At 45.8% G+C, this 27,480-nt stretch overlaps 1 protein-coding gene across 1 annotated transcript in view; it reads left to right on the top strand.

Annotated features, from left to right (window-relative positions):
* The window catches only part of TXLNG (taxilin gamma), a 96,588-nt gene that overhangs the window by 41,177 nt on the left and 27,931 nt on the right, over positions 1-27,480 (top strand). The window contains exon 3 of the mRNA XM_075336272.1: positions 18,178-18,269. Coding sequence (XP_075192387.1) covers positions 18,178-18,269 — 92 coding nt within the window. The remainder of the gene's footprint in view (positions 1-18,177; positions 18,270-27,480) is intronic.

Below are 27,480 nucleotides of genomic sequence, written 5' to 3'. Positions count from 1 at the left end.
AAGCATCAGCATGTCAATTTATGCTGCAAAGACTAGAGTGTTCTCTGCAGGTAGAATAGAGCTAAAGTCCCTAGCAGCCTGAACCCAAATCGTGGGCATGGGCAGCTGTATTCTCCCGTGGACAACACTCACATCTCTGCAGGTGGGCTGGCACTGTGTACTAGATGCCGTGTCGCTGGATCATAGCCACATAGCCTAAAAGGGAGAAATTTGTTGCTACTGCAACATTTTTGTGAAGTACCTGTGAATTGAAAATGCGTACTATAATAAAATCCTTGAGGGGTCTAGTTTCCAAAATGGGACCGCTTGTGGGGGGTTTCTGCTGTGCAGGTACCAAAGGGGCCCTGCAAATGTGACATGGTGCCCGCAATTTATTTCAACTTTTCCAAAATTCAAATGGTGCTTCTTCCATTTCAAGCCCTCCCATTTATCCAAACAGGTTTGTGGCTACATATGAGGTATCCCTGCGCTCATAACAAATTGGATAACAACCTGTGGGGTCCACTTTTTGTTATTTCCTCTTGAAAAAGTGACAAATTTGATGTTAAAGCAACATTTTTGTGAAGAAAAAAAAAATGAAAATTTTCAATATGGCGACCTAAGTTTATCAAATACTATGAAGTACTCGTGGATTCAAAATGCTCACTATACACCAAGGTAAAAGCCATGAGGTGTCTTGTTTCCAGAATGGGGTCACTTGTGGGGGACCTCCACTGTTTAGGCACCTTAGGAGCTTTCCAAATGCGACATAGCGTCCGCTAATGATTCCAGCCAATTGTGCAGTCAAATGGTGCTCCTTCCCTTCCGAGCCCTGCCATGCACCCAAACAGTTGATTTCCACCACACATAAGGTATCAGCATACTCAGGAGAAATTGCACAATAAATTTTATACTGAATTTTTTCCTGTTACCCTTGTGAAAAAAAGCTACCTGGTTGAATTAACAATTTTGTGGTAAAAATTTTTTTTTTTTTTATTTTCATGGCTCAATGTTATAAAATTCTGTGAAGCACCTGGGGGTTCAGGGTACTCACCAAACATCTAGATAAATTCCTTAAGGGGTCTATTTTCCAAAATGTGGCCACATGTTGAGGAGCTTCACTGTTTAGGCACCTCAGGGGCTCTCCATGCAACATGGCATCTGCTATTTATTCCAGCCCATTTTGCAGTCAAATGGCACTCCTTCCCTTCCGAGCCCTGCTGTGTGCCCAAACAGTTGATTTCCACCACATATTGGGTATCGCCAAACTCAGGAGATATTGAACAATAAATTTTATGGGGGTTCAGGGTACTCACCAAACATCTAGATAAATTCCTTTAGGGGCCTAGTTTCCAAAATGGGGTCACTTGTGGGGGGTTTCTGCTGTTTACGTACCTTAGGGGCCCTCCAAATACGAAATGGTGAAATCTTTTTTTCAGCCAAATTTCCTTTCCAAAATTCAAATATTGCTCCTTCCGTTCCAAGCCCTCCCATTTGTCCAAACAAAGGTTTCAGACCACATGTGAGTTATCACCACGCTCATAAGAAAGTGAATAACAAACGTTCGGGTCAAATTTTTGGATTTACCTCTTGAAAAAGTGAGAAAATTGATGCTAAAGCAACATTTTTGAGAAAAAAGGAAACTTTTCAATATGACAACATAACGTTATCAAAATCTGTGAAGTACCTGTGGGTCCAAAATGCTCACTATACCCCTAGATAGAAGCCTTGAGGGGTCTAGTTTCCAAAATGGTGTCACTTGTGAGGGGTTTCTGCTGTTTAGGTAACTTAGCGGACTTGTAAATGCAACATAGTGCCCGCAATCTATTTAAGCCAAATTTGCTTTCTGTTCCGAGCCCTCCCATTTGTCCAAACAGAGGTTTCTGACCACATGTTGGGTATCGGTACATTCATAAGAAAGTGGGTAACAAGTTTTGGGGTCTATTTTGTTGTGTTATTTCTTCTAAAAGTGAATAAATTTGGGTTATAGCAACATTTTTAGGTAACATTTTATTTTTGCTTTTTTCATTCCACATTGCTTTAGTTCCTGTAAAGCACCTGAAGGGTTAATAAACTTCTTGAATGTGGTTTTGAGTACTTTGGGGGGTGCAGTTTTTAGAATGGTGTCACTTTCTTTTGGGTATTTTCTGTCACGTAGACCCCCCAAAGTCACTTCAAATGTGATGTGGTCCCTAAAAAAAAAAATGGTTTTGTAAATTTTGTTGTAAAAATGAGAAATTGCTGATTAACTTTGAACTCTTCTAACAGAAAAAGAAATTTGTTTCCAAAATTGTGCTGATGTAAAGTAGACAAGTGGGAAATGTTATTTATTAACTATTTTGTGTCACAGATCTCTCTAGTTTAATGGTATAAAAATTTAAAAAATTGCTAAATTTTCAAAATGTTTGCCAAAATTCAATTTTTTTCATAAATAAACGCAACAAATATTGTCAAACATTTGGTACTGACATGAAGTCCAATATGTAACGAAAAAACAATCTCTCAGAATCACTGGGATCCGTTGAGGCGTTCCAGACTTATGACCTCATAAAGTGACACTGGTCAGAATTGCAAAATTTGATCTGGTCATTAAGATGAAAATTAGCTCCGTCTCTAAGGGGTTAAAAGCACCACTGCAGCGGTACAATAAAAAAAACAAACAACAAAACACTGAAGTGTTGCTTACCCCTTAACAACCTTGGATATACCAATATGTCCTATTTGGTGGGGACTTCCTGACCGTGGACGTACTAGTACATCATTGAGATTGTACGTGCACAGGAGTTGTGCACGCGGGATCGCTGCCAGGACCTCGGCTTATGTGAGAGCCAAGCCTTATTTCAGAATAATGCTAGTTTGAGTAGACCACTAGGACTTATTTGAAGGAGAGAATAGGGAGATGCTGGGCTGTGACAAGCAATGAAACGCCGCCTGCAGCCCACCTCCCTTAATGTGACATCACCGGATATCAGAGGTCACGGAGTCCGGGGGTCACGTGAAGTGGGTGAGCGGACCGCATTGGCGCCACTCACATGCACTATTGACAACACAAGATATTTGAGAGAAACCTTTCTCAACATAATATCGATGTGGCCAGTAATGAAAAGGGGTGAACCACCCCTTTAACCCCTTAACGACCCATGACGTACTGGGTACGTCATGGATCGTGTGCCGTTAATCCCCGCCCCCTGCCGTGGGCAGGCGGCGACGATCCGCACACACATCAGCTGTTTTCAACAGCTGACATGTGTGCCTGCTAGCCGCGGGTGGAATCTCTTCCACCCGCGGCCATTAACCCCTTACATTTCGCTGCCAAAATCTGGCAGCGATATGTATATGGGCGCCGCCATGACAGTTACTTACCCCGCCCCCGCCGGAAGTCACGTGACCTGATCACGTGACTTTCGGTGGTTGCCATCGTAGCACAGGGTCTTGTGATGACGCCTGCAGGTACAAAGTTTCACTTTCGTTTTCACTCTGCTCCGAGCAGGGTGAAATAGGAAGTGACTATCTGCTGTTTACAGCTGTATAGCTTTGATCCGCAGATGGATAAGAGCGATCGGATTGCTGATCGCTATAGCCCCCTAGGGGGACTTGTACAATTTAAAAAAAAGTAAAAAAAAAAAGTTTTTTAAAAAATAAGAACCTAAAAGTTCAAATCACCCCCCTTTTCACCCCATTGAAAATGAAAGGGTTAAAAAATATACACATTTGGTATCGCCGCGTTCAGAAATGCCCGATCTATCAAAATATAAAATAAATTAATCTGATCAGTAAATGGTGTAGCGGCAAAAAAATTCCAAACGCCAAAATTACGTATTTTGGTTGCCGCAAAATGCAATAACAGGCGATCAAAAATTAGCATCTGCGCAAAAATGGTACCGTTAAAAACGTCAGGTTGAGACGCAAAAAATAAGCCATCACTGAGTCTCAGATCCCGAAAAATGAGAACGCTACGGGTTTTGGAAAATGGCGCAAAACATGCACCACTTTTTTTGGACAAGCTTGGGAATTTTTTTTAACCCCTTAGATACAAGTAAACCTATACATGTTTGGTGTCTACAAACTCGCACTGACCTCAGGCATTACATAGATACATCAGTTTTACCATATAGTGAACACAGTGAATAACATATCTCAAAAACTATTGTACGATCACACTTTTTTTGCAATTTTTCCGCACTTGGAATTTTTTTTGCCGTTTTCCAGTACACTATATGGTAAAACATATGGTTTCATTTAAAAGTACTACTCGTCCCGCAAAAAACAAGCCCTTATATAGCAAGATTGATGGAAAAATAAAAAAAGTTACGGCTCTCGGAAGAAGGGGAGCAAAAAACAAAAACTGAAAGTGCCCGGGGGCTGAAGGGGTTTATTTATGGGCTGTGTGTCTCCAGTAGCACAAGCTGTGCACATTACATGGGCGGGGCACTACAATGTACTGGGCATTACTAGGGCTTATATGCAATTTTTAATTCTGCAACATTCACTGTGTTTAACTTCATGGATATTTTCCAGAGGCAAAAATCATCACTGCACCTGTAGATAAACTCCCAGAGGGGTGTAATTTCAAAAATTGTTTTCACTTGAGGGTATTTCTGTTGTTCGGCCACTTAAGAGCTTTGCAACTGGAGTCCACAAGCTAGTCTAAGAAATGTGTTCCAAATATCAAATGGCGCTCCTTACCTCCCGAACCCTGCTTTGTTGCCAAACAGAACTGTACACTCACATGAGGGGTATTGTTCCCACATTCAGGAGACATTGTTTAACAAATTGAGGTCTTTTTTTTTTTTTTTTTTTTTTTTTTTTTATATTTACCCATTTCACTTGTCAAAATTGGAAATCTGGGGTTAAAACAATATTTTTGTGGTGACAATTTATTTTTTCTTTACCACCCAATATTATAACTTTTTATGACACACCTTTAATGTCAATATGCTCACTGTACCCGTAGAGTAATTAATTGAGGGGTGCAGTTTGTAAAATGGGGTCACTTGTGGGGGATTTCTGCTATTTTGGCACCTCAGATGTTCTGCCAATGTGACATAGCACCCCCAAACCATTCAAACTAAATCTGATCTCCAATATGGCGTTCCTTCTTTTCTTCACTTTGCATTGTGCCTCAAAAGTAGTTTTCCACATATGGGGTATCGGCGTACTCAGGAGAAATTATACAACAAACTGTACTGTCCACTTTCTCCTGATAACCTTATGAAAATGAAAAATTTGGGGTTAAAGCAACATCTTTTGTGGCAAAAATGTATTTTTTTTATTTTTTTTTTTCATTTTCATGGCTCAAGTTTATAAAATTCTGTGGAGCACCTGGGGGCTAAAGGTGCTCAACAAACATCTAGATAAATTCATTGAGGGCTCTAGTTTCCAAAAAGTTTTTAGATTGGTGTCTGTTTTTGGTATTTTCTGTCACCTAGGTTTCCAAAAGTCACTTCCAGTGTGATGAGGTCCCTAAAAAAAAATAAATTTGATTTTGTTGGAAAAATAAGAATTTGCTGATAAACTTTTAATCCTTCTAACTTCCTAACCAAAAAAATTGTTTCAGAAATATCGCTAATGTGAAGTAGATATGTGGGAAATGTTAATTGACTTTTTTTGTGTGACGTAACTCTGGTTTTAAGGACATAAGAATTCAGAGTTTGAAAATTGCTACATTTTTGCCAAATGTCCTAAATTTTCACAAAATAAACAAAAAATATAATTCTAAATTTACCACTACTATGAAGTACAATATGTCACGAAAAACTAAGTATTATTCTTACCGTTAATTCGGTTTCTAGGAACCTTCCCCGACAGCATAGGAGGTTGTCTCTCCACGCCCTAATTGGAAAAGGAAGCACAAGAAAGGTTAAAGGGACCCTCCCACTTCCCATAGCCAGTGTCTTACAAAGAACCCATAGCATATGAGAAGTATAAAACATCCAGGAATATCGAGGAATAGGGAGGGTCGTGGCAGGTTGTGCTGTCGCGGCAGGTTCCTAGAAACAGAATTAACGGTAAGAATAATTCTTATTTCTCTAGTCCCTTCCATGACGGCATAGAGGAGGAGGAATAGGAGGAATACCAATGAATTGATGCCTAGGGGGGACCACAGCCTGCAGGACTTTCCAAATCCCTGTTGGAAACCAGGTCCAGACGATAATGTTTCGTGAAAGTATGTAGGGAAGACCATGTAGCTGCCTTTCAGATCTGCTCGGGAGAAGCCCCTGCCCATTCAGCCTAGGAGACAGAGATAGCTCTGGTGGAGTGTGCCGTAAATCCAATTGGTGGTGACAGATGCTGGTTGAGGTAGGCTTCTCTAATGGCTCGCACAATCCAGTTGGCGATAGTGCTCTTAGCCACTTTCTTGCCCTTATTCCGACCAAAGGGCTGGATAAGCAAGTTGTGATTAATACGCCAAGGTTCCCTAAGGTCTAGGTAGTGGAACACCGTCCTGCGAACATCCAAAGAATTGAATACTTCCTCCCCTGGAGTCTGAGGATGCTGACAGAAAGAAGGAAGGAAGGAAGTACAATGGATTGAGATCGATGGAAATCCGAAACCACCTTGGGAAGGAAGGAAGGCTCCAGCCGAAAGACAATGCTGTCATCTCTGATGGTCAGGTATGGTTCCCGGATGGACAATGTTTGAAGTTCCCCGACTCTCTGAGCGGAGGTAATTGCTACAAGAAAAGCAGTCTTGTGAGAGAGAACGGATGCCACAGGAGGACAGAGGTTCATAAGGCAACTGAGAAAGTTTGGTAAGTACCACATTAAGGTCCCAGGATGGTGTGAGGAACCTTTGCCGTGGGCAGATCCTACTAGCAGACACCATGAATCGGCGGATCCAGTGATGATCAGCCAGATTTGTATCAAAGACTGCACTGAGTGCTGAGACCTGCACCTTTAAGGTGCTGGGCTTAAGGCCCAAGTCCAATCCATTCAGAAGGAAGTTGAGTATTTGAGCAATGTTGGGTAGGAGCGGGTAAGGAGGACGAGAACCACACCAGGAGGAAAATTTCATCCAGATTTTATTGTAATTACGATTAGTCACTGGTTTACGGTTCTTCTGTAGAGTAGCTACGAACTTGTCAGAAAGTCCCTGGGCCCTCAGTCCCTGGGCCTCAGAAGCCAGGCAGCCAACTTTGAGTTTCTGGGGATCTGGATGGAATAGCGGACCCTGAGACAGTAAACTGGGGTGTGGACTCAGGAGGATCGGCCCATCGATTCTGAGAGCCAGGATCAGGCTATACCAACTCCTCCTTGGCCACAGAGGAGCTACCAGGATAGTTGTGACTCCGTCTTCCCCGATCTTTCACAGGGTCCTTGCCAGAAGAGGGATAGGCGGGAAGGCGTAGGCGAGATGAAAGGACCAACTGTGGCAGAAGGCGTCCACCCACATCGCGTTGTCCTGAGGGTTCAGGGAGAAAAATGTTGCGACCTTGCAATTTCCCTCTGAAGCAAACAGGTCGATGTCTGGAGTACCCCACCTTGCCACCAGAGAGCAGAACACCACCTGGTCCAGACTCCACTCTCCTGGTTGAACATCCTGACGACTCAGGAAGTCTGCTTGAAGGTTGAGGGACCCCTTTAGATGGACCGCAGAAAGGGACAGCAGGAATTGTTCTGCCGAGAGGAAAATCCGGAAGGATACGGATTTCAGGGCGCCTGATCTTGTACTGCCCTGATGGCGGAGATGTGCTACCGTGGTGACATTGTCGGAGTAGACTAGGACGTGAGTGTCCCGGACGAGAGCCTGAGCTGCAAGGAGGGCTTCCTTGACCGCCCTTAGTTCCCGGTAGTTGGAGGATTGAGAGCTGACATAATGACTCCAGATCCCTTGAAATGGTGTGTTGGCAACCATAGCCCCCCCACCCCCTCTGGCTGGCATCGGTCGTCAGCGTAACCAGGGGCGTCAGGGTCCATGCGACCCCTTCCATCAGGTTGTTGGGATTCAGCCACCAGAGAAGAGATGAGGTAACAGTTTCTGAAAGGCGAAATCGTTTGTTTAGCCAGGAAGGGAGTCTTTTCAATGTGCCAGGATATGATCCCGGACACGATAGTGGGCCTGAGCCCACATGACCGATGGAATGCAGGATGTCATGGAACCCAGAGCCGATATAGCCGCTTGAAGGGACGGACGTGCTTGTCAATGAAGAGTCGAGATTTTGGTTAGAAGAGTCAACCTGTGATCTTCTGGGAGAAAGGATGCCTGTCTGTCGGAGTCTAAGGCTATGTGCGCAAGTTGCGTAATTACATGCAGTTATGCTGCGCTTTGTAGCGCAGCGTAACTGCATGCGTCCTGCGTCCCCTGCATAATCTATGGAGATTGTGCAGGGGCCGTGCGCACGTAGCATTTTAGAGCGCAGCGCTTCGGCTGCTGCCCGAAGCGTGCGTTCTAAGAAGTGACATGTCCCTTCTGTGCGCTTTGCCAGCAGCCCCTGCTCTGTCTATGGCAGGAGCTGCAGGCAGAGCGCATGGAATCTGCTTTTTTTTTTTTCCATTACGGACACTTTCTGCAGCGATTTGAAGCGCACGTGTGCTCCAGATCGCTGCAGAAATTTCTGCAGTGACTGTACGCAATGTGCGCACATAGCCTAACAGTACCCCGAGGCTCGCCCCTGAACCGTTTCTCAGGAAATTCCCATTCCTGAGAAATAAGATCCAGAATATTGGCATGGACTGGAAACCCGATCTGTTTTGTCGATTTCAGGCCAGCGAATATTTTATCCTGAACGGAAGGAAGGACCTGCTAGTCTTCCAAGCCCATAGTGCTCCTAACTGCCCCAATAAGATCTCCTGAAATATCTGAGGAAAATAGTAAAGACCGGTCAGTCCTCCCAGAGGAAGAACCTTTATCGGGTCCATCCGAAGCGGAATCAGGGGCATCCTCATGATCAGACGGGGTTGCCTGGAATGTCCTCTTTTTAGGGGGGAGGAGGACCATCAGCAGGGAGGGAGGCTAGTTAGGCCTGAATCTCCTGCTTCACTATGGACTGCAGCTCGTCTACCAGGGATGGTTGTTCAGCCCTAACAATCTGGTCTGTACACTGCTGGCAGAGGGTTTTTTTTTTTTATCCCAGACCGCAGGGAGCTTTCTAACACAGACTGGGCATTTTTTAAATCTTTTCAGATTTGTCAGATTTTTCAGATTTTCTAGCAGGCTTATCCTCCTGGAAAAAAATATACCATAAGGAACCATCAGTATCAGCCTGTATATCAGGCATAAGGGACCCACCTTCCTAGACTTACTGTGGCAGGGGGAACACTGGGCTCTGCAGATGCAGGGGAAGACATGACAGCGCAGCACAATATCCTTACTGTGGTTATGATGCCTTCAGGGCAGCCATTATGTGGAAAGGTCTGCCCCCCACACAGTGGCAGGGAACGTTCCCCGCCTTCCACATCGGTCCGTGACAGGCTGCTGATTCGATGGCGTTTCCGACACACTGTCTCTGCTACCAGAAGCGCTCACACAGGAAGGGCGCGTGAACCGGACGTCCCGTCCGCAGCAGCACTTCCGGGTTGCATCGACAGCGTGCATACGGGAGGCGGCCGGCAGCTCATGAAAGACGCCGGCCGGGTAGCTACACAGTCTGCATTACCCCAGAGGGGTTCCGGAAGGCTGGAGCGCCGGTCCTTCACAATGTGAGGGAAGCAGTAGGAGTAGGAGTGATGAAGGCCCGACCGACACTGCCCGGCTAAGGTAAAAAAAAAAAAAAAAAATATGTAAGCTGTAGTTCGCCGGCCACCACAGCATAGGAGAAAAAAGGAAACCTCTCCGTGCCCCATGGGGACAGGAAAGACACTGGCTATGGGAGGTGGGAGGGTCCTTTTAACCTCTCTTGTGCGTCCTGTCTCACTTAGGGCGTGGAAAGACAACCTCCTATGCTGTCATGGAAGGGACTAGAGAAAACAACCTCAGAATCACTGGGATCTATTGAAGAGTTCCAGAGTTATTAACTCGGTGACACTGGTCAGAATAGAAAAAAATTGGCCTGGTCATGATGGTGAAAACTGGCTCGGGGGTGTAGGGGTTAGTACAGGTTGTGATACATTCAACACAAAAACCTGATTATATACTGTATTTTTTGCTTTAGAAGATGCAGCCCCAAATTTGGTGAAGGAAAAGAGATTATTATATATTTTTTTTAATGTTAAATGGGGTCCGTCTTATAATGTCATTGTCCATCTAACAAATCATATAGGGTATATGTCCCTCAGCCCCCACATCCTAAAATTAGCCCCCTTAATCTGGATATGGCCCCCTTGTGCTGGCACACGTCCCCCAGTGATGCCACATGTCCCCCATTGCTGACACACATCCCCTATTGCTGGCACATGTCTCCTATTGATGGAACACGTCCCCTATTTATGGCACACGTCCCCTATTGCTGGCACATCTTCCCTACAGCTGGCACAGGTCTCCTATAGATGGCACACGTCTCCTACAGCTGGCACAGGTCTCCTTTGGATGACACACGTCCCCCTGTGCTGCCCATGGCCCCTATGGGTGGCACACCTCCCCCTGTGTTAGATATGGCCCCCATGCTGCTGCCCATAGTAAAATAAAACACTCTTTCCTTACCTTCTCCAGTGCTGTCCTCCCTCGTGTCTCCCTCCGTGCTGCTGAGCTCCTGCACGTCTTGGTTCTCGATGCTGGTCATGTGATCGGCACATCAGAGTGATATCATCTCTGCGTGCCTGATCACAGCGGCAGCAGAGAGACCAGGGAGACACCGGGAGATCAGCGCTGGAGGAGGTAAGTAAAGAGTTTTTTATTTTACTATGGGCAGCAGCATGGGGGCCATATCTAACACGGGGGGGGGGGGGGTATGTGCCACCAAAGGGGGGTGCAGGCAGATATAATATGCGCTGCTGCCCCAGCTCATCACTGCGGTGAGGTTTCAGCACCATGGGGATGGACAGCGGTAGTGCATATATGAGCAGGAGGTCTAACGCTGCCTCCTGCAGATTTCACCAGTCCCCAGCACCGCTCCAGAGCTGCCCCCACCTCCCCTGGACTCTGTAGTGTGTGTGTGTGTGTGTGTGTGTGTATATGTATGTATGTATGCATGTATATACATACATACATACATACATACATACATACATACATACATACATACATGCACATGCCCCCACCCTGCAGTTTGTGTGTGTGTGTATATATGTGTGTGCGTGTGTGTGTGTGTGTGTGTGTATATATGTATATATGTGTATATATATATATATATATATATATATATATATATATATATATATATATATATATATATATATATATATATATATATACGCACACACATATATATACACACACACAAACTGCAGGGTGGGGGCATGTGCATGTATGTATGTATATACATACATACATACATACATACATACATACATACATACATACATACATACATACATGCACATGCCCCCACCCTGCAGTTTGTGTGTGTGTATATATGTGTGTGCGTGTGTGTGTATGTATATGTGTGTGTATATATATATATATATATATATATATATATATATATATATATATATATATATATATATATATATATATATATATATATATATATATATATATATATATATATATATATATATATATATATATATAATATAATATAATATAATATAATATAATATAATATAATATATATATATATATATATATATATATATTTATATATATTTATTATTATTATTGTTTATTTATAGAGCACCATTGATTCCATGGTGCTGTACATGAGGGGGTTACATACAGAATACATATACAAGTTACAATAGACAGACTGGTACAGAGGGAAGAGGGCCCTGCCCTTGCGGGCTTACATCCTAAAGGATTTTGGGGAGGAGACAGTAGGTGGGGTGTAGGTGGGGCGGCAGCTCCGCACGGTGGTGGGGCGGCAGCTCCGCACGGTGGTGGGGCGGCAGCTCCGCACGGTGGTGGGGCGGCAGCTCCGCACGGTGGTGGGGCAGTGGCGTCATTGTAGATTATAGGCATTTCTGAACAGATGAGTTTTCAGAGTCCGTTTGAAGTTTGCAAGTGTAGTAGATAGTCTGATGTGTTGAGGCAGTGAGTTCCAGGAGACTGGGGATGCTCGGGAGAAGTCTTGGAGTCGGTTGCATGAGGAGCGAATGAGAGAGGAGGAGAGAAGGAGATCTTGGGAGGACCGGAGGTTACGTTTTGGAGTGTAGCGAGAGATTAGTTCAGAGATATATGGAGGAGACAGATTATGGATAGCTTTGTAGGTCAGGGTTAGTAGTTTGAATTGGATACGATAGACGATTGGGAGCCAGTGGAGGGTCTTGCAGAGAGGAGAAGCGGGGTGGTATTGAGGAGAGAGGTGGATCATTCGGGCAGCAGAGTTAAGGATGGACTGGAGAGGGGCGAGTGTGTTAGCAGGGAGACCACAGAGGAGGATGTTGCAGTAGTCGATGCGGGAGATTATGAGGGCATGCACTAGCATTTTTGTAGATTGGGGATTGAGGAAAGGGCGGATTCTGGAGATATTTTTGAGTTGAAAACGGCAGGAGGTGGTGAGGGATTGGATGTGCGGTATGAAGGACAGGGCAGAGTCAAAGGTCACTCCGAGGCACCGAACTTTGGGTGCTGGGGAGAGCGTGATGTTATTAATTGTAATGGATAGGTCAGGTGGAGAGTGTAGGGGAGATGGAGGAAAGATGATCAGTTCAGTTTTGGCCACGTTAAGCTTTAGAAAGCGAGAGGAAAAGAAGGAAGATATAGCAGATAGGCACTCTGGGATTCTGGACAGCAGAGATGTGACATCTGGACCAGAGAGGTAGATCTGAGTGTCATCGGCATATAGGTGGTACTGAAAGCCATGGGACTTTATGAGTTGTCCCAGGCCAAATGTATAGATAGAAAAAAGTAAGGGTCCCAGGACAGAGCCTTGAGGGACACCAACAGAGAGAGAACGGGATGAAGAGGTTGTGTGGGAATGGGAGACACTAAAAGTGCGGTTGGAGAGGTATGAAGAGATCCAAGAGAGGGCGAGATCTCTGACACCAAGGGAAGAGAGGATCTGTAGTAGCAGGGAGTGGTCAACAGTGTCAAAGGCTGAGGATAGGTCTAGAAGTAGGAGTACAGAGAAGTGGTTGTTAGCTTTGGCGGTAAGTAAGTCATTTGTGATTTTAGTCAGGGCAGTTTCAGTGGAATGATGTGGACGGAAGCCGGACTGTAGGTTGTCAAAGAGAGAGTTAGAGGAGAGGTGGGAGGAAGTTCAGCATGGACGTGCTGTTCCAGGAGTTTTGAGGCAAGTGGGAGTAGCGATATGGGTCGATAGCTGGTAGTAGAGGTTGGGTCGAGGGAAGGTTTCTTTAGGATAGGTGTGACTGTTGCATGCTTAAAGGCAGAAGGGAAGGTACCAGTTGTTAGAGATAGGTTGAAGAGATGGGATAAGGCTGGAATAAGGATAGTGGTGAGGTTGGGGAGGAGGTGGGATGGGATGGGGTCAAGTGCGCATGTGGTGAGGTGTGCTTTTGAGAGAAGATGTGCAAGCTCTCCTTCGGTGATGGTGGGGAGGAAGTTTATGGGGGAGGAGCAGTGGTCTGTTATATGAAGGGGTTGTGGTGGTTCAGCAGAAAAGACTTGTCTGGTTTGGTCGATCTTTTCTTTGAAATATGTGGCAAATTCTTCTGCGGAGATGAGGGAGGTTGGAGGGGGCAGCGGTGGGCGAAGGAGGGAGGTAAAAGTGTTAAATAGCTGTTTGGGGTTGTGTGTTAAAGAGGATATGAGGTTTTTGAAGTAATTCTGTTTAGCAGAGGTAAGGGCCAAGCGAAATGTGTGAATTGTATTTTTGAATGTGGTGAAGTCTTCCTGGGAGTGCGTTTTCTTCCAGCGCCGCTCTGCGGCTCTAGACACTTGCCGTAGTTTTTTAGTGAGGCTGTTGTGCCAGGGTTGTCTATTGATTCGTCTTGCTCTGCCGTTCACACATATATATATATATATATTAATAATAATCTTTATTTCTATAGCGCCAACATATTCCGCAGCGCTTTACAATTCAGGAGGAACATATACATATCATATACATAAACATATACAAACAAGTAACAATTATAGAGGATACAATATTTAAAAGGAAAAATGGCAACCCTGCTCGTGAGAGCTTACAATCTACAATGAGATGGGGGGAGGGGCAAGGTACAAGTGTTTATTTAAAATGACAATCCAGCCAGCTCAGGGGGATAGATGATGGCTTCCTGGACCAGTTGGCCAGAGCCTTGAGATGCATTTGGGTGCCATGGAGTTTGAAGTGGGGTTATGTTCTGAGAAGTTGTAGAGGGATTAGGGGAAATTAGTTTGGCTAGGGAGTGTGATAGGCCACCCTAAAAAGATGCGTTTTTAGGGAGCGTCTGAAGCTGAGTAAGTTGTGATTTGTCCTGACTTCTTGGGGTAGAGCATTCCAGAGGTTTGGTGCAGCTCGGAAGAAGTCTTGAATTTGGGAGTGGGAATTTCGAATTAGTGTGTGTTAGTCGAAAGTCATTTGCAGAGCGTAGAGAACGGGTGGGATGATAGACAGAGAGGAGGGTGGAGATGTAGGAGGGTGCTGCACTGTGGAGAGCTTTGTGGGTGAGAACAAGCAGTTTGAATTGGATCCTGTGATATATGGGCAGCCAGTGCAATGACTGGCACAGAGCAGAGGCATCTGAGTAGCGGTTGGCCAGATGGGTGACCCTGGCTGCTGCATTAAGGATGGACTGTAGAGGGGAGAGTCTAGTTAGGGGGAGACCAATTAATAGAGAGTTACAGTAGTCAAGGCGAGAGTGGATCAGGGCCACGGTGAGGGTTTTTGTCGTTTCCTTTGTGAGAAAGGGGTGGATTCTAGCGATGTTCTTGAGGTGCAAGCGGCAGGTGCGGGCAAGAGATTGTATGTGGGAGGTGAAGGAGAGATCAGTGTCAAGTAGAACCCCCAGGCAGCGGGCTTGCGGCCTAGGACTTATCTTTGTGCCACACACAGAGAGGTAGATGTCAGGTTTAGGAAGGTTGGGAGATGGAGGGAAAAGCTGAAGTTCAGTTTTGGAAAGGTTAAGTTTCAGATAGAGAGCAGACATGGTGTTGCAAACTGCAGTCAGGCAGTCACTTGTGTTCTGTAGTACAGCGGGGGTGAGCTCAGGGGATGAGGTGTATACCTGTGTGTCATCAGCATAAAGATGGTACTGAAAGCCAAATCTGCTGATGGTCTGTCCAATTGGGGCAGTGTAGAGGGAGAACAGAAGAGGGCCAAGGACTGAACCTTGAGGGACCCCAACAGTGAGAGAGAGAGGAGAAGATGTGGAGCCAGCAAATGATACACTGAACGAGCGGCCAGAAAGATAGGAAGAGAACCAGGACAGAACAGTGTCCTTTAGGCCAATAGAATGGAGCAAAGAGAGAAGGAGATGGTGGTAAACAGTGTCGAAGGCTGCAGAAAAGTCAAGAAGAATAAGCAGAGAGTTGTCACCGTTACGTTTTGCTGTCAATAGGTCATTGGTCACTTTGACAAGGGCAGTTTCTGTTGAGTGTAAAGGGCGGAAGCCAGACTGTAAAGGATCTAGAAGAGAGTGAGAGGAGAGGTAGCGGGTGAGACGAGAGTAGACCAGGCGCTCCAAGAGTTTAGAGATGAAGGAGAGATTGGAGACTGGTCTGTAGTTGCTTGTGCAGGACGGATCAAGGGAAGGTTTTTTTAATAATGGAGTAATAATAGAGTGTTTGAGGGAGGAAGGAAAGATACCAGAAGAGAGAGAGAGATTGAAGATTTTAGTTAGGTGAGTGGTGACAACCGGAGAGAGTGTCTGGAGTAGGTGTGAGGGGAAGGGATCAGTAGAGCAAGTGGTAGGATGAGAAGAAGAGAGGAGCCTGGAGACTTCCTCCTCTGTGACTGGGTCAAATGTGGAAAGTGAGCTGGATGGGATGTGGCGAGGGATGGGATTCACAAAGCTTGGTGACTGGGAGCTGATCTCTTGGCGGATGTTTTCTATTTTCTCTGTGAAATACGAGGCCAGGTCATCAGCATGAAGGTCTGTGATAGGGGTCTGTGCTTTGGGACTGAGGAGGGAGTGAAAGGTGTCAAAGAGCTTTTTTGGATTGTTGGCTAGTGAGGAGATAAGGGTGGTGAAGTAGGTCTGTTTGGCGAGGTGAAGGGAAGAGTTGTAGGTTTTTAACATGAACTTGTAGTGGATTAAGTTTTCTGGTGTGCGGTATTTCCTCCATAAGCGCTCGGCACTCCTAGAGCATCGCTGGAGAAATCGAGTTTGTGATGTGAGCCAAGGTTGTATTACTCGGTGTTTAGAGGTTCTGAGGGTGAGGGGTGCTACTTGGTCCAGGGTGCTTCTGAGTGTGTCATTGTAGTGCTTTACAGCCAGATTAGGGCATAAAAGTGAGGAGATAGGGGATAGTGATAAGTGTAGAGAGTCTGTAAGTGTTTGAGAGTCAATGGCCTGTAGGTTTCTGAATGTGTGATAGGTGGGAGTGTGCTGTGGCGGACGAGGGTTTGTGAGCTTGAAGGAGAGGATGTTGTGGTCAGAGAGGGGAAGAGGTGAGTTGTCAAAGGGAGAGTGAGCAGAGGCGGAAAAAGACCAGGTCAAGGGTGTTACCATCTTCATGTGTCTGAGGATGAGAGTTGTGAGAGGCCAAGGGAGGTGGTGAGAGATAGAAGCTGGGATGCAGAAGAGGAGGAGGGGCTGTTCATGGGGATGTTGGTCTCCTAGGATCAGGGTTGGCAATTCAGAGGACATGAAGTGTGGCAGCCAGGCTGAAAAGTGGTCAAGGAACTGGGTGGGTGAGCCTGGGGGACGGTATAGGACAGCTACTCTGAGGGGAAGGGGATGGAAGAGCCTAATGGTGTGAACCTCAAAGGATGGGAATGAGAGTGATGGAGCTGGGGGGATGACCTGGAAAGTGCACTGTGGGGACAGTAGTAAGCCTACTCCACCACCATGTCTGTTTCCAGGTCTTGGTGAATGGGTAAAGTGTAAACCACCATGAGAGATGGCAGCAGGGGAAGTAGTGTCAGAATCCTGAATCCAGGTTTCAGTTAGGCCTAGTAAGTTCAGAGAGTTATTGAGAAAGAGGTTGTGGATGTAAGGAAGCTTGTTACATACAGACCGTGGATTCCATAGAGCACAATTAAGAGGGAAGTGAGGGTGTACAAGGAATGTTAATAATATTATCAGGGTTTCTATGGGAGGTGGGGGAGGGGGTAAAGTTAGCATGGGGTGGACCGGGATTAGGAGAGATATCACCTGATAGAAGTAGGAGTAGAAGGAGAAGGGTCAGATGGTTTTTGGACGTGTGACATGTCTTTTTGTGTGATACCCTGGAGCATGAAGGATTGAGATTAATCAGGTGGGGGAAAAGGGCCTGGGAACTGTACATAGGAGAGGAGAGAGGGACTAATGTGGATGAGTGGTGATGGAGGGGGGACAGGGCGGTGAAAGTGGACAGTAAAGGCACATAGGATGATAGAGAGAGAAATAATAGTCATGGTGGAAACAGAGTGTCAAGGATTAGTTTACCTGCCTCCTGCCCTGACTAACTGCCATTGAAGTAACTGCCCAGCACTTGGCAGCGTTGGCACTTAGCAAAAGATGGCATGCATGCAGGCACCCCGCACGCGTGCGTACGTACGTACGTACGTACGTACGTACGTACGTACGTACGTACGTACGTGTATATACTCACACACATATATACACACAAACTGCAGGGTGGGGGCAGCGCTCTGGAGCGGTGCTGGGGGCTTGTGAAAGCTGCAGGAGGGAGTATTATATCTCCTGCTCCCGCTCATAATATGCCCTGCCGCTGTCCATCACCGTGGTGCTGAAACCGCACCGCAGTGATGGGCTGGGGCAGCGGCGCATATTATGTATATATTACACCCCCCCCCGTATATTCGGATTATAAGACGCACCCCCTACTTTCCCCCAAAATTTGGGGGAACAAAGGTGCGTCTTATAAGGCGAAAAATACGGTAATAGGTCATTTTATGATGATAGATTTCCTTTGAAATAATTATTAAATAAAAAACAAAACAAAAAAATGAACCACTTGCTTGTGCTTGGACACTGTGACCTATAATGTATTTGTTTATTTAACATTTGTGTTTAGTGTAGAAAAAAAAATAATCCTTTTTTATTGTTGGAAAATATATAATTGAACCCATACGTTCCTTTGCCTGATTCTTATCTGCTTGGCCTACAGGTAAAGAAGTGCTGCTTTTGATGCAGGCTCTGAACACTCTGAGAACTCCAGAAGAAAAACTGGCTGCTCTCTGCAAGAAATATGCTGATCTTGTATGTATGACACTGTATCGATGGGATTAATTCATTTAGTCTCATATTGACTTTATGAAATTAGAGTTTTCTGGATTAAGTGAACATTAGGACATGTGTATCTAGCTTTCTTGTGTGGAGAAAAGATCACATTCTTCATCTAAATGTACATACACATTCCACATGGACAGTATTATGTGGTTCTATACCTTACACTATTTTTATAACGTAAAGAGAACCTGCCCCATAAAGATAGATAAAGCTTTTAACCTGCAGACAGTTAATCCACAGGGTAATAGCTTTAGAAAGGTACCCAGGAGAAAATGAACTTATCTCCTCCCGAGAGCCACGGCACACTATACTATGTGCAGATGATGCACTGCAAAGCCAGCTGTCAATCAATATTCTGGGGCGGGCTTAATTGCCGTTCACAGTGTATTGAACAGTGATGATAGCCACGCTGAGATGCCTGTATGACTGAAATCTGCCGTTCCTGGGAGGAATAAAGTTAATTTCCTCTTGGGTGCCACAGTTTCAGTATGATGACCAGGCACATTTCTAATATAACACTGAAGATTAAATCTATATCTGTAGATTAATGGCATTATCATATGTGTGCGGTTCTCTTTAAGCTATGCGTGCTACTAAAATATGCCTACAACCAGGACATCTTCATAAAAATGTATTGGCAGCAGAGTGGGTTATATCAGTTGAGTAAATGTCACCTTTCCAAATCTGAGCCACCGCACCACACCTGTGTACACTTTGCAGTGACTTGTTTTCAGGTACTGTAGTTCAGCTCCTATGAAAGTGAATGGGAGCTATGCTGTAGTATCTGAGTGGTTAGTACACAGTCTTTGGTTCCATGCACTGTGAATTTCTGATGGATTGTGGACCTGATAACAGCCAATTGGCAGCTGTCAGACTGATCTGGTATCCTATTCGAAGTATAAGTGGTCAGTACGCTATCTCAGTACTGGACAACCCAGCGCTCCACTCTTCTTGGCTTTCTGGTTACTGGGTGCAGTGTACCTCTGAACATTGACCGTTCAGACCAGTGCCATTGTTACACTTTTGCTCCTAGTTGAGAGCTCTCATGCTGTTAGCAGAGGCAGCTTTGCTTCTGCAGCGTCGGAGAATTGCACGACGACACAAGCTGGCTGGAAACATGTTAAGATATCAGAGGACTGGTCTCCGCCTATACTCACACATTGAAGATCATCCAGGGAAGAAAAAGCGGCTACTCACTCTGTAAGTGGCAATAACTTTATTCTGCGATTTGCAGACAAATACAGGAGCAGTGGGGGAGAAAGGAATGCAGGGACGGGGAGCGGACGACAGCCTGTTTCGCACTGGTAGCGGTTTGGACTCGTCAAAGCGCTACCAGCGCGAAACAGGCTGTCGTCCGCTCCCCGTCCCTGCATTCCTTTCTCCCCCCACTGCTCCTGTATTTGTCTGCAATCGCAGAATAAAGTTATTGCCACTTACAGAGTGAGTAGCCGCTTTTTCTTTACTGGATGATCGGATTCTTCACTACATCGCATGCTGAGCACCGCTCTGCAAGGCACCTTCAATACAGGCGCACGTGAAGTCCAGGATCAGCTGTTTTCCACTGAACTGTGAGTACGGCTCCACTGCCTGGCACAATTGCTCTGCAGTGCCCGACCCTCCTCCATAACTATCACACATTGAAGACTTGACACTAAAGCAGAGCAGGGAGAAGCCACCTGGGACTGGCCTCTTGGACTATTCACCTGAACACCTTAGTACCAGTCTGGCTTTTGAATGTATGTTTTCGCTGAATTGCTGCATCATTTCTTAGTCAAACATACCTGCCTTTGATGGCAGAGCTGGACTCTGATTCATGCTGCCTGTTGTTCGGACTTCAAGGGTCAGCTGTAAAATTCCCTTTAACCACTTAAGATTTTAAGACATCCCTTTTTAAAGGGAAGCTGTAATCAGAAAATTTACCTTTTTGTGTAATTCATATTTTGGTATTTTATAGTTACGTTTTTAATTTTGTTTTAGCTTTTTTTTTTTTTTTTTTAAATGATACCTTTGTAATGATACCTTTTATTGACTGACCAGAAAAATACTTGACAGATTCTCCATCAGGCAAATTTTCTCTAACTAACCTGATGAAGGCGCCTCTGTGCTTCAAAAGCTTAAAAATATAATTTTTCAGGTTAGCCAATGAAGGTATCATTACTAGAATACTTTTGTCTTGTTTGCATAAAAGTATTTGCATTAAAAAATACATGTAACACACAAATCCTATTTTAAACAAATAGTTTCTGATGTCTTCCCTCCAAAGGGAATCTGTACACAGGTTTTTGCTACCTAGCTGAGAGCAGAATATACAGTTAGGTCCAGAAATATTTGGACAGTGACACAAGTTTTGTTATTTTAGCTGCTTACAAAAACATGTTCAGAAATACAATTATATATATAATATGGGCTGAAAGTGCACACTCCCAGCTGCAATATGAGAGTTTTCACATTCAAATCGGAGAAAGGGTTTAGGAATCATAGCTCTGTAATGCATAGCCTCCTCTTTTTAAAGGGACCAAAAGTAATTGGACAAGGGACTCTAAGGGCTGCAATTAACTCTGTAGGCGTCTCCCTCGTTAACCTGTAATCAATGAAGTAGTTAAAAGGTCTGGGGTTGATTACAGGTGTGTGGTTTTGCATTTGGAAGCTGTTGCTATGACCAGACAACATGCGGTCTAAGGAACTCTCAACTGAGGTGAAGCAGAACATCCTGAGGCTGAAAAAAAAGAAAAAATCCATCAGAGAGATAGCAGACATGCTTGGAGTAGCAAAATCAACAGTCGGGTACATTCTGAGAAAAAAGGAATTGACTGGTGAGCTTGGAAACTCAAAAAGGCCTGGGCGTCCACGGATGACAGTGGTGGATGATCGCCGCATACTTTCTTTGGTGAAGAAGAACCCGTTCACAACATCAACTGAAGTCCAGAACACTCTCAGTGAAGTAGGTGTATCTGTCTCTAAGTCAACAGTAAAGAGAAGACTCCATGAAAGTAAATACAAAGGGTTCACATCTAGATGCAAACCATTCATCAATTCCAAAAATAGACAGACCAGAGTTAAATTTGCTGAAAAACACCTCATGAAGCCAGCTCGGTTCTGGAAAAGTATTCTATGGACAGATGAGACAAAGATCAACCTGTACCAGAATGATGGGAAGAAAAAAGTTTGGAGAAGAAAGGGAACGGCACATGATTAAGGCACACCACATCCTCTGTAAAACATGGTGGAGGCAACGTGATGGCATGGGCAGGCATGGCTTTCAATGGCACTGGGTCACTTGTGTTTATTGATGACATAACAGCAGACAAGAGTAGCCGGATGAATTCTGAAGTGTACCGGGATATACTTTCAGCCCAGATTCAGCCAAATGCCGCAAAGTTGATCGGACGGCGCTTCATAGTACAGATGGACAATGACCCCAAGCATACAGCCAAAGCTACCCAGGAGTTCATGAGTGCAAAAAAGTGGAACATTCTGCAATGGCCAAGTCAATCACCAGATCTTAACCCAATTGAGCATGCATTTCACTTGCTCAAATCCAGACTTAAGACGGAAAGACCCACAAACAAGCAAGACCTGAAGGCTGCGGCTGTAAAGGCCTGGCAAAGTATTAAGAAGGAGGAAACCCAGCGTTTGGTGATGTGCATGGGTTCCAGACTTAAGGCAGTGATTGCCTCCAAAGGATTCGCAACAAAATATTGAAAATAAAAATATTTTGTTTGGGTTTGGTTTTTATTTGTCCAATTACTTTTGACCTCCTAAAATGTGGAGTGTTTGTAAAGAAATGTGTACAATTCCTACAATTTCTATCAGATATTTTTGTTCAAACCTTCAAATTAAACGTTACAATCTGCACTTGAATTCTGTTGTAGAGGTTTCATTTCAAATCCAATGTGGTGGCATGCAGAGCCCAACTCGCGAAAATTGTGTCACTGTCCAAATATTTCTGGACCTAACTGTATAGGGGCAGAGATACTAATTCCAGTTATGTGCCACTTGCTGATCTTATTAGTCTTGTTTTTCGAAAATTAATGGTTTTATCAGAAGACTTTCCCTAGAGAATACTTTATCTGCTATGATGTAGTCCAACCACTTGCCCTCCACTGAATGGAAGTTTTTTGTCAAAGCACAATGTACCGTATTTTTCGGACCATAAGACGCACTTTTTTCCCCCCAAATGTTGGGGGAAAGTGGGGGGTGCGTCTTATAGTCTGAATGTGGCTGCGGGGAATGAGGGTGCTGCGGTACAGCAGGTCATCGGGGACACGAGCAGGCTGTAGCAGCCTGCCATGACCACGTGGACCCGCTCATTTAATATGCACGCCCATCCCCCGCCCATCATCCCTCAGCGCTGAAGCACGCACTGACAGGTGGGCGGGATGATGGGCGGGGGATAAACAGCCGGCCTGCATGATCACCCCTGGCAACTACAAGCTGGAGTGATCATGTGCGGCTGTATTCACTGCCCCCCGCGCATCATCATCAGCGCGGGGAGCAGTGAATCAGTGTACAGTACTCACCGTTCCCCTTCAGCATCGCTCATCCTCCCATCTGTGTCAGCGGCAGCGCCGCTGAGTGGAGCCATCCCCGTTACCTTGCTGTATCGCGATCATCTCCTGTGCCGTCGGCTGGGTGGAGACTAGCGGCACGCACAGCGATGACGTCATCGCTGTGCGCACGTGTCCACACGCAGCCGCCACCGGCACAGACACAGGAGATGATCGCGATGCAGCAGGGTAACGGGGACGGCTCCTCTCAGTGGCGCTGCCGCTGACACAGACGGGAGGACAAGTGATGATGCTTCAGGAGAACGGGGACGGCACCACTCAGCGGCGCTGCCGCTGACACAGACCGGAGGACGAGCGATGCTGCAGGGAGTGAGGTGAGCTTAGGTGAGTATGAACGTTTATTTTTTTTTTGTGCCACAGGATGCGGCCATACACCAGGATGGGGGTATACTATGAGCAGGATGGGGTCATCTGAGGAGGATGGGGTCATCTGAGGAGGATGGGGTCATATCAGCAGGATGGGGTCATATCAGCAGGATGGGGTCATATCAGCAGGATGGGGTCATCTGAGGAGGATGGGGGTCATCTGAGGAGGATGGGGGTCATCTGAGGAGGATGGGGGTCATCTGAGGAGGATGGGGGTCATCTGAGGAGGATGGGGGTCATCTGAGGAGGATGGGGGTCATCTGAGGAGGATGGGGGTCATCTGAGGAGGATGGGGGTCATCTGAGGAGGATGGGGGTCATCTGAGGAGGATGGGGGTCATCTGAGCAGGATGGGGGTCATCTGAGCAGGATGGGGGTCATATGCCAGGATGGGTTATATAGCAGGATGCGGCCATATGCCAGGATGACTGTATATAGCAGGATGAGGGACATATACTGTATATACAAGGCAGGAGGATCATTACCAGGATGCGGCACCTTAGTAGAGAATTTGGGGACATTACCCCCATAACAGTGTAGGCAGCAGATCCTCGCCCCATAAGTGTGTCATGACCACATTTTTTGCTTAAAATTTTATTTTCCTATTTTCCTCCTCTAAAACCAGGGTGCGTCTTATAGTCCGGTGCGTCTTATAGTCCGAAAAATACGGTATACAGGACGCTGTCAATTAGTGGTGTGGGTGAGGTTATACAGCGCTCACTATTCAGAGAACTGGTAGCTCTACCTAACAGAAAACGGTTTTTCTTGTTTTGTCTTATTGGGGGACACAGAACCATGGAATAGTTTGCTTCCACCGGGAGGTGGAGGCTGACACTATTCTTGCATTTAAATAAAATTGGCTCCTCCCTGGCAGACTATACCTCGACTGCCTGACTTGGACTTTCTCAGTTCCTAGTACTCTCAGTTGGGGGCAAGGTCTGTCCCAGACCTGTCTTGGGTTAGGTGCTAACCTTTCTTTTGCTTTGTGTTTTTCAGATGGATATCTTATGGGTAACAGACTGCAGTTGAGCAGCCTGTTTACCCACATAGAGACTGAGAGTACAGGCTGTAATTGTTCAGTCCGTATCCTCTCCCATTGGTGTGGCTGGACCATTTGTACCTTTACACAGTCAGTAGTAGGGTACTGGTGTGGAGGTCCATAATCCATTAAGCACTTGCCTTCTGCTCCACATAGCTTGCGTGTGCATGCAGCAGAATATGGCGAGTTGTGGATCTTCTGGACATGCAAATATGATATGATCCTGTCAGTAGTCCCCATTTCTTTCCCACGACCCCCCGCCTTATTCACAAATTCCATTCCTTGGCGTAATAGTTACTAGGGATTAGTGGACAGTCTATGCGTGGAGGACTGGTGCAGTTGCTGGCTGTATTCCTTGTCTATCTGAGCATTGGCTGCTTGGTGGGCTGAAGTGGGACTGTGGCATGTGTCTACCATTTTTTTTCTGTGAGCCTCTCTCCCTCTGGGTCTGGGTGTAGCAGGCCTAACACTGTTGCTGTGGGTCTTACATGCAGTCTGCTGCAAGCATGTATGGCTGTTTGGAGCTCTCGGCCAATCAGCTGGATGCATGTCCTAGACAATCAGTGACAGTGTTTCATTCGGCCAATCAGCGGCGATGGCTTAGCACGCTGGGTTCCCGCCTCTCTAGTACCACCTCTTCCCCCTTACAGTGCGGAACCTTTCAAATGGTGTGGGACACAGAAGCACCTCCGGCGTTTTTGTCTCATGGCTCATATGGAAAACAGATTCCAGCAGAGGGGATGGGGTAGGCTGTTGTCTGAAGGCTGGTATTATGCATTCTAACAGTTATCAGTTCAAGTGAACGCCACCGGTCAGTCTGTGTTCTAATATGCACTTATACCCCTCCTACTTCCCTGTGCGCAGCCACTGAGGGGACTGCTATGACATTGGAGGAGAATATGACCCCTCCTACCTGTGCTTGTGATTTAGCTCAGTCTGTAGCCAAATTAATCAGGGTGTCCAAGACACTGGTTGCAGTTGTGGAGCAATTGCGGTTGACCCCTGTCGCCCCAGGAGCTCCGACCCTGGCTGGGAGTGAATTGGATCTTCCAACTACTCCACATCAGTGTGGCCAGTCGCAAATGCAGTCCAGACGACCTTGAGGTTCCTCCTTGTCCCAGTCTCCTGCACAGGGGAGGCGCCTTGGTTCCCTTTCTCCTCCACATGGGACTCTCTCTCCTCACCACTCACATTCCGGTTCTAGGATCTGTAGAATCCATTTTAAATCCATATCAAGTGTCTTGGGGCTACATGGCATGGGCTAAACATTTTTGGCAAAGTTTTTTTTTTTTTTTTTTTATTTTTTTTTAAGTCCGGCTCCCAAGAATGTCGAGTTGGCCGAGATCGCTGATCATTATTGCGCAGGCAGGAAAATAATTCTGTTCAGCATCTTAAGATGCTGTGGAGTGCTCCGCCCAGGTGGCGAGTAATTGCGTAATGATCCCGTATGTTCTGGCTTAAGGTGTTGAGGGCAGACATAGCTTTGAAGAAGTCTTTCACAGGTCTGTCATTCCAGGATTCTCGCTTATTTGGAATCAGACTAGATGAAATCAATTCTGAAGCTACAGGCACCAGAAGCACCCTGCATCCTCAGTCCAGGACCAGCCATCCCTTTTGGAGGCAGGGGGCTTTCCAGGTTCACCCCTTTCATCAATTTCCAGCACAGGAGGAGTCTGGTAGGAAGGTCAGGCTGAAGGCATCTCAGGAACATAGAAGAACTACTTTTAGGTTCACTCCAGCAGGACGCCCCTTTTTGAATCAGGGTATAATCCCTCTGGATCTGTTTGACTGGCGGCCCCCACTTGGGAGTTTATCCCAGGTGGGTGGCTGCCTCCTCCTTTTTGAGGAGGCATGGCTTGCGGCAATCAACGATATTTGGATCAGGGAAGTCATTGCTTAGGGTTACAGGATAGAGTTCACCACCATACCTCAAGATTCTTCAGTTCTTTCTCGTTATTCAGCATGAGCCTTTCGATTGAACCATAGCTTCCCTGCTTTGAGCAGGGGTGTTTGTAGGAGTTCCCTTTTCAATGCGCTTTACGGGGTTTGATTCAAACCTATTCATTATTCCTAAGTAAGACAGCTCGGAGCTGCAATTTATGAGATTTAAAGCACCTGAAAAATGGATTTGACTTTCTTGCTTCAAGATGGAGTTGCTTTGATCTGTGATCGAATCCATGGAAGCGAGGGAATTCCTTTCATCGATAAATATTCAGGAAGCTTATCTGCATGTGCCAATTTTCTGGCCCATCAATGCTTTCATCGCGTTGCAATCAGGCAGGATCACTATCAATTCAGGGCTCTTCCATTCAGACTGGTCACAGCGCCCAGGGTGTTCTTGAAACTCCTGGCCCCTATAATGGTGCTGCTACTGTTGAGGGAGATAATTGTGTTTCCCCATCTGAACTCCTTGTCAAAGTGCTATCCTTTGTTCAGAATCTGGAAAGTCTACAGATTGTTCAGACCCTGGAGCAATTTGGTTGGATTGTCAACAGAACAAAGTCTGTTTTGGTCCCAACGCAGCGGTTATGATTTCGGTGTATGGTGGTTGACACCATTCGGGTATTATTATTTCTTCCGGAGTTAGAGATTATCTGTTCAGTCATTTGTTAGTACCTTGAGACATCTGGGCAAGCACCACTTTTGGTTCTGCATGAAGGTCATAGGGAAAATGGTAGCAGCGTTCGAGGTCTGTGTTTTTCACTGATGTGTGAAACAGGCCTTAGTGCGAGTCTAACCTTTGCCGATGTCATTTTCCATGCCGACGCTGCTTTCCTTCTTGCAGACTGTATTGGAGGGAAGCCTGGCTATTAGTTCCCTCAACGGTCAGGTGTCTGCCCTGGCTATTTTGTTTCAGAGGGACTTGACTTATAAACCTCAGATTTAGGCCTAAGCCACACGGCGAGAAAAACAGTGCGAGTGGAGTGCGATAAAACATCGCATTCCACTCGGACCAATATTAGCCTGAGTGTCAGCACACATGAGCGATTATTTTCTCAGCCCTAATTGGACTGAGAAAACAATCGCAGCATGCTGCGATTATAATGCGAGACTCTTTCTCTCGCACCCATTCAAGTGAATGGGACGAGAGAAAAATCGCACTGCACTCGCGGTACACCGGTGTACCGCTAGTGCAGTGCGAGAATAGCAATAGCTGGCTACGCAGGAGAGAGGGAGAGAAATCCCTCCCTCCCCTCCTGAGTGCCGGC

The sequence above is a fragment of the Anomaloglossus baeobatrachus genome, chromosome 2 (assembly GCF_048569485.1).
Source record: "Anomaloglossus baeobatrachus isolate aAnoBae1 chromosome 2, aAnoBae1.hap1, whole genome shotgun sequence".
NCBI lineage: Eukaryota > Metazoa > Chordata > Amphibia > Anura > Aromobatidae > Anomaloglossus > Anomaloglossus baeobatrachus.
The sequence above is the reverse complement of the archived record's forward strand: the minus strand, read 5'-3'. Positions and strand labels throughout refer to the sequence as shown.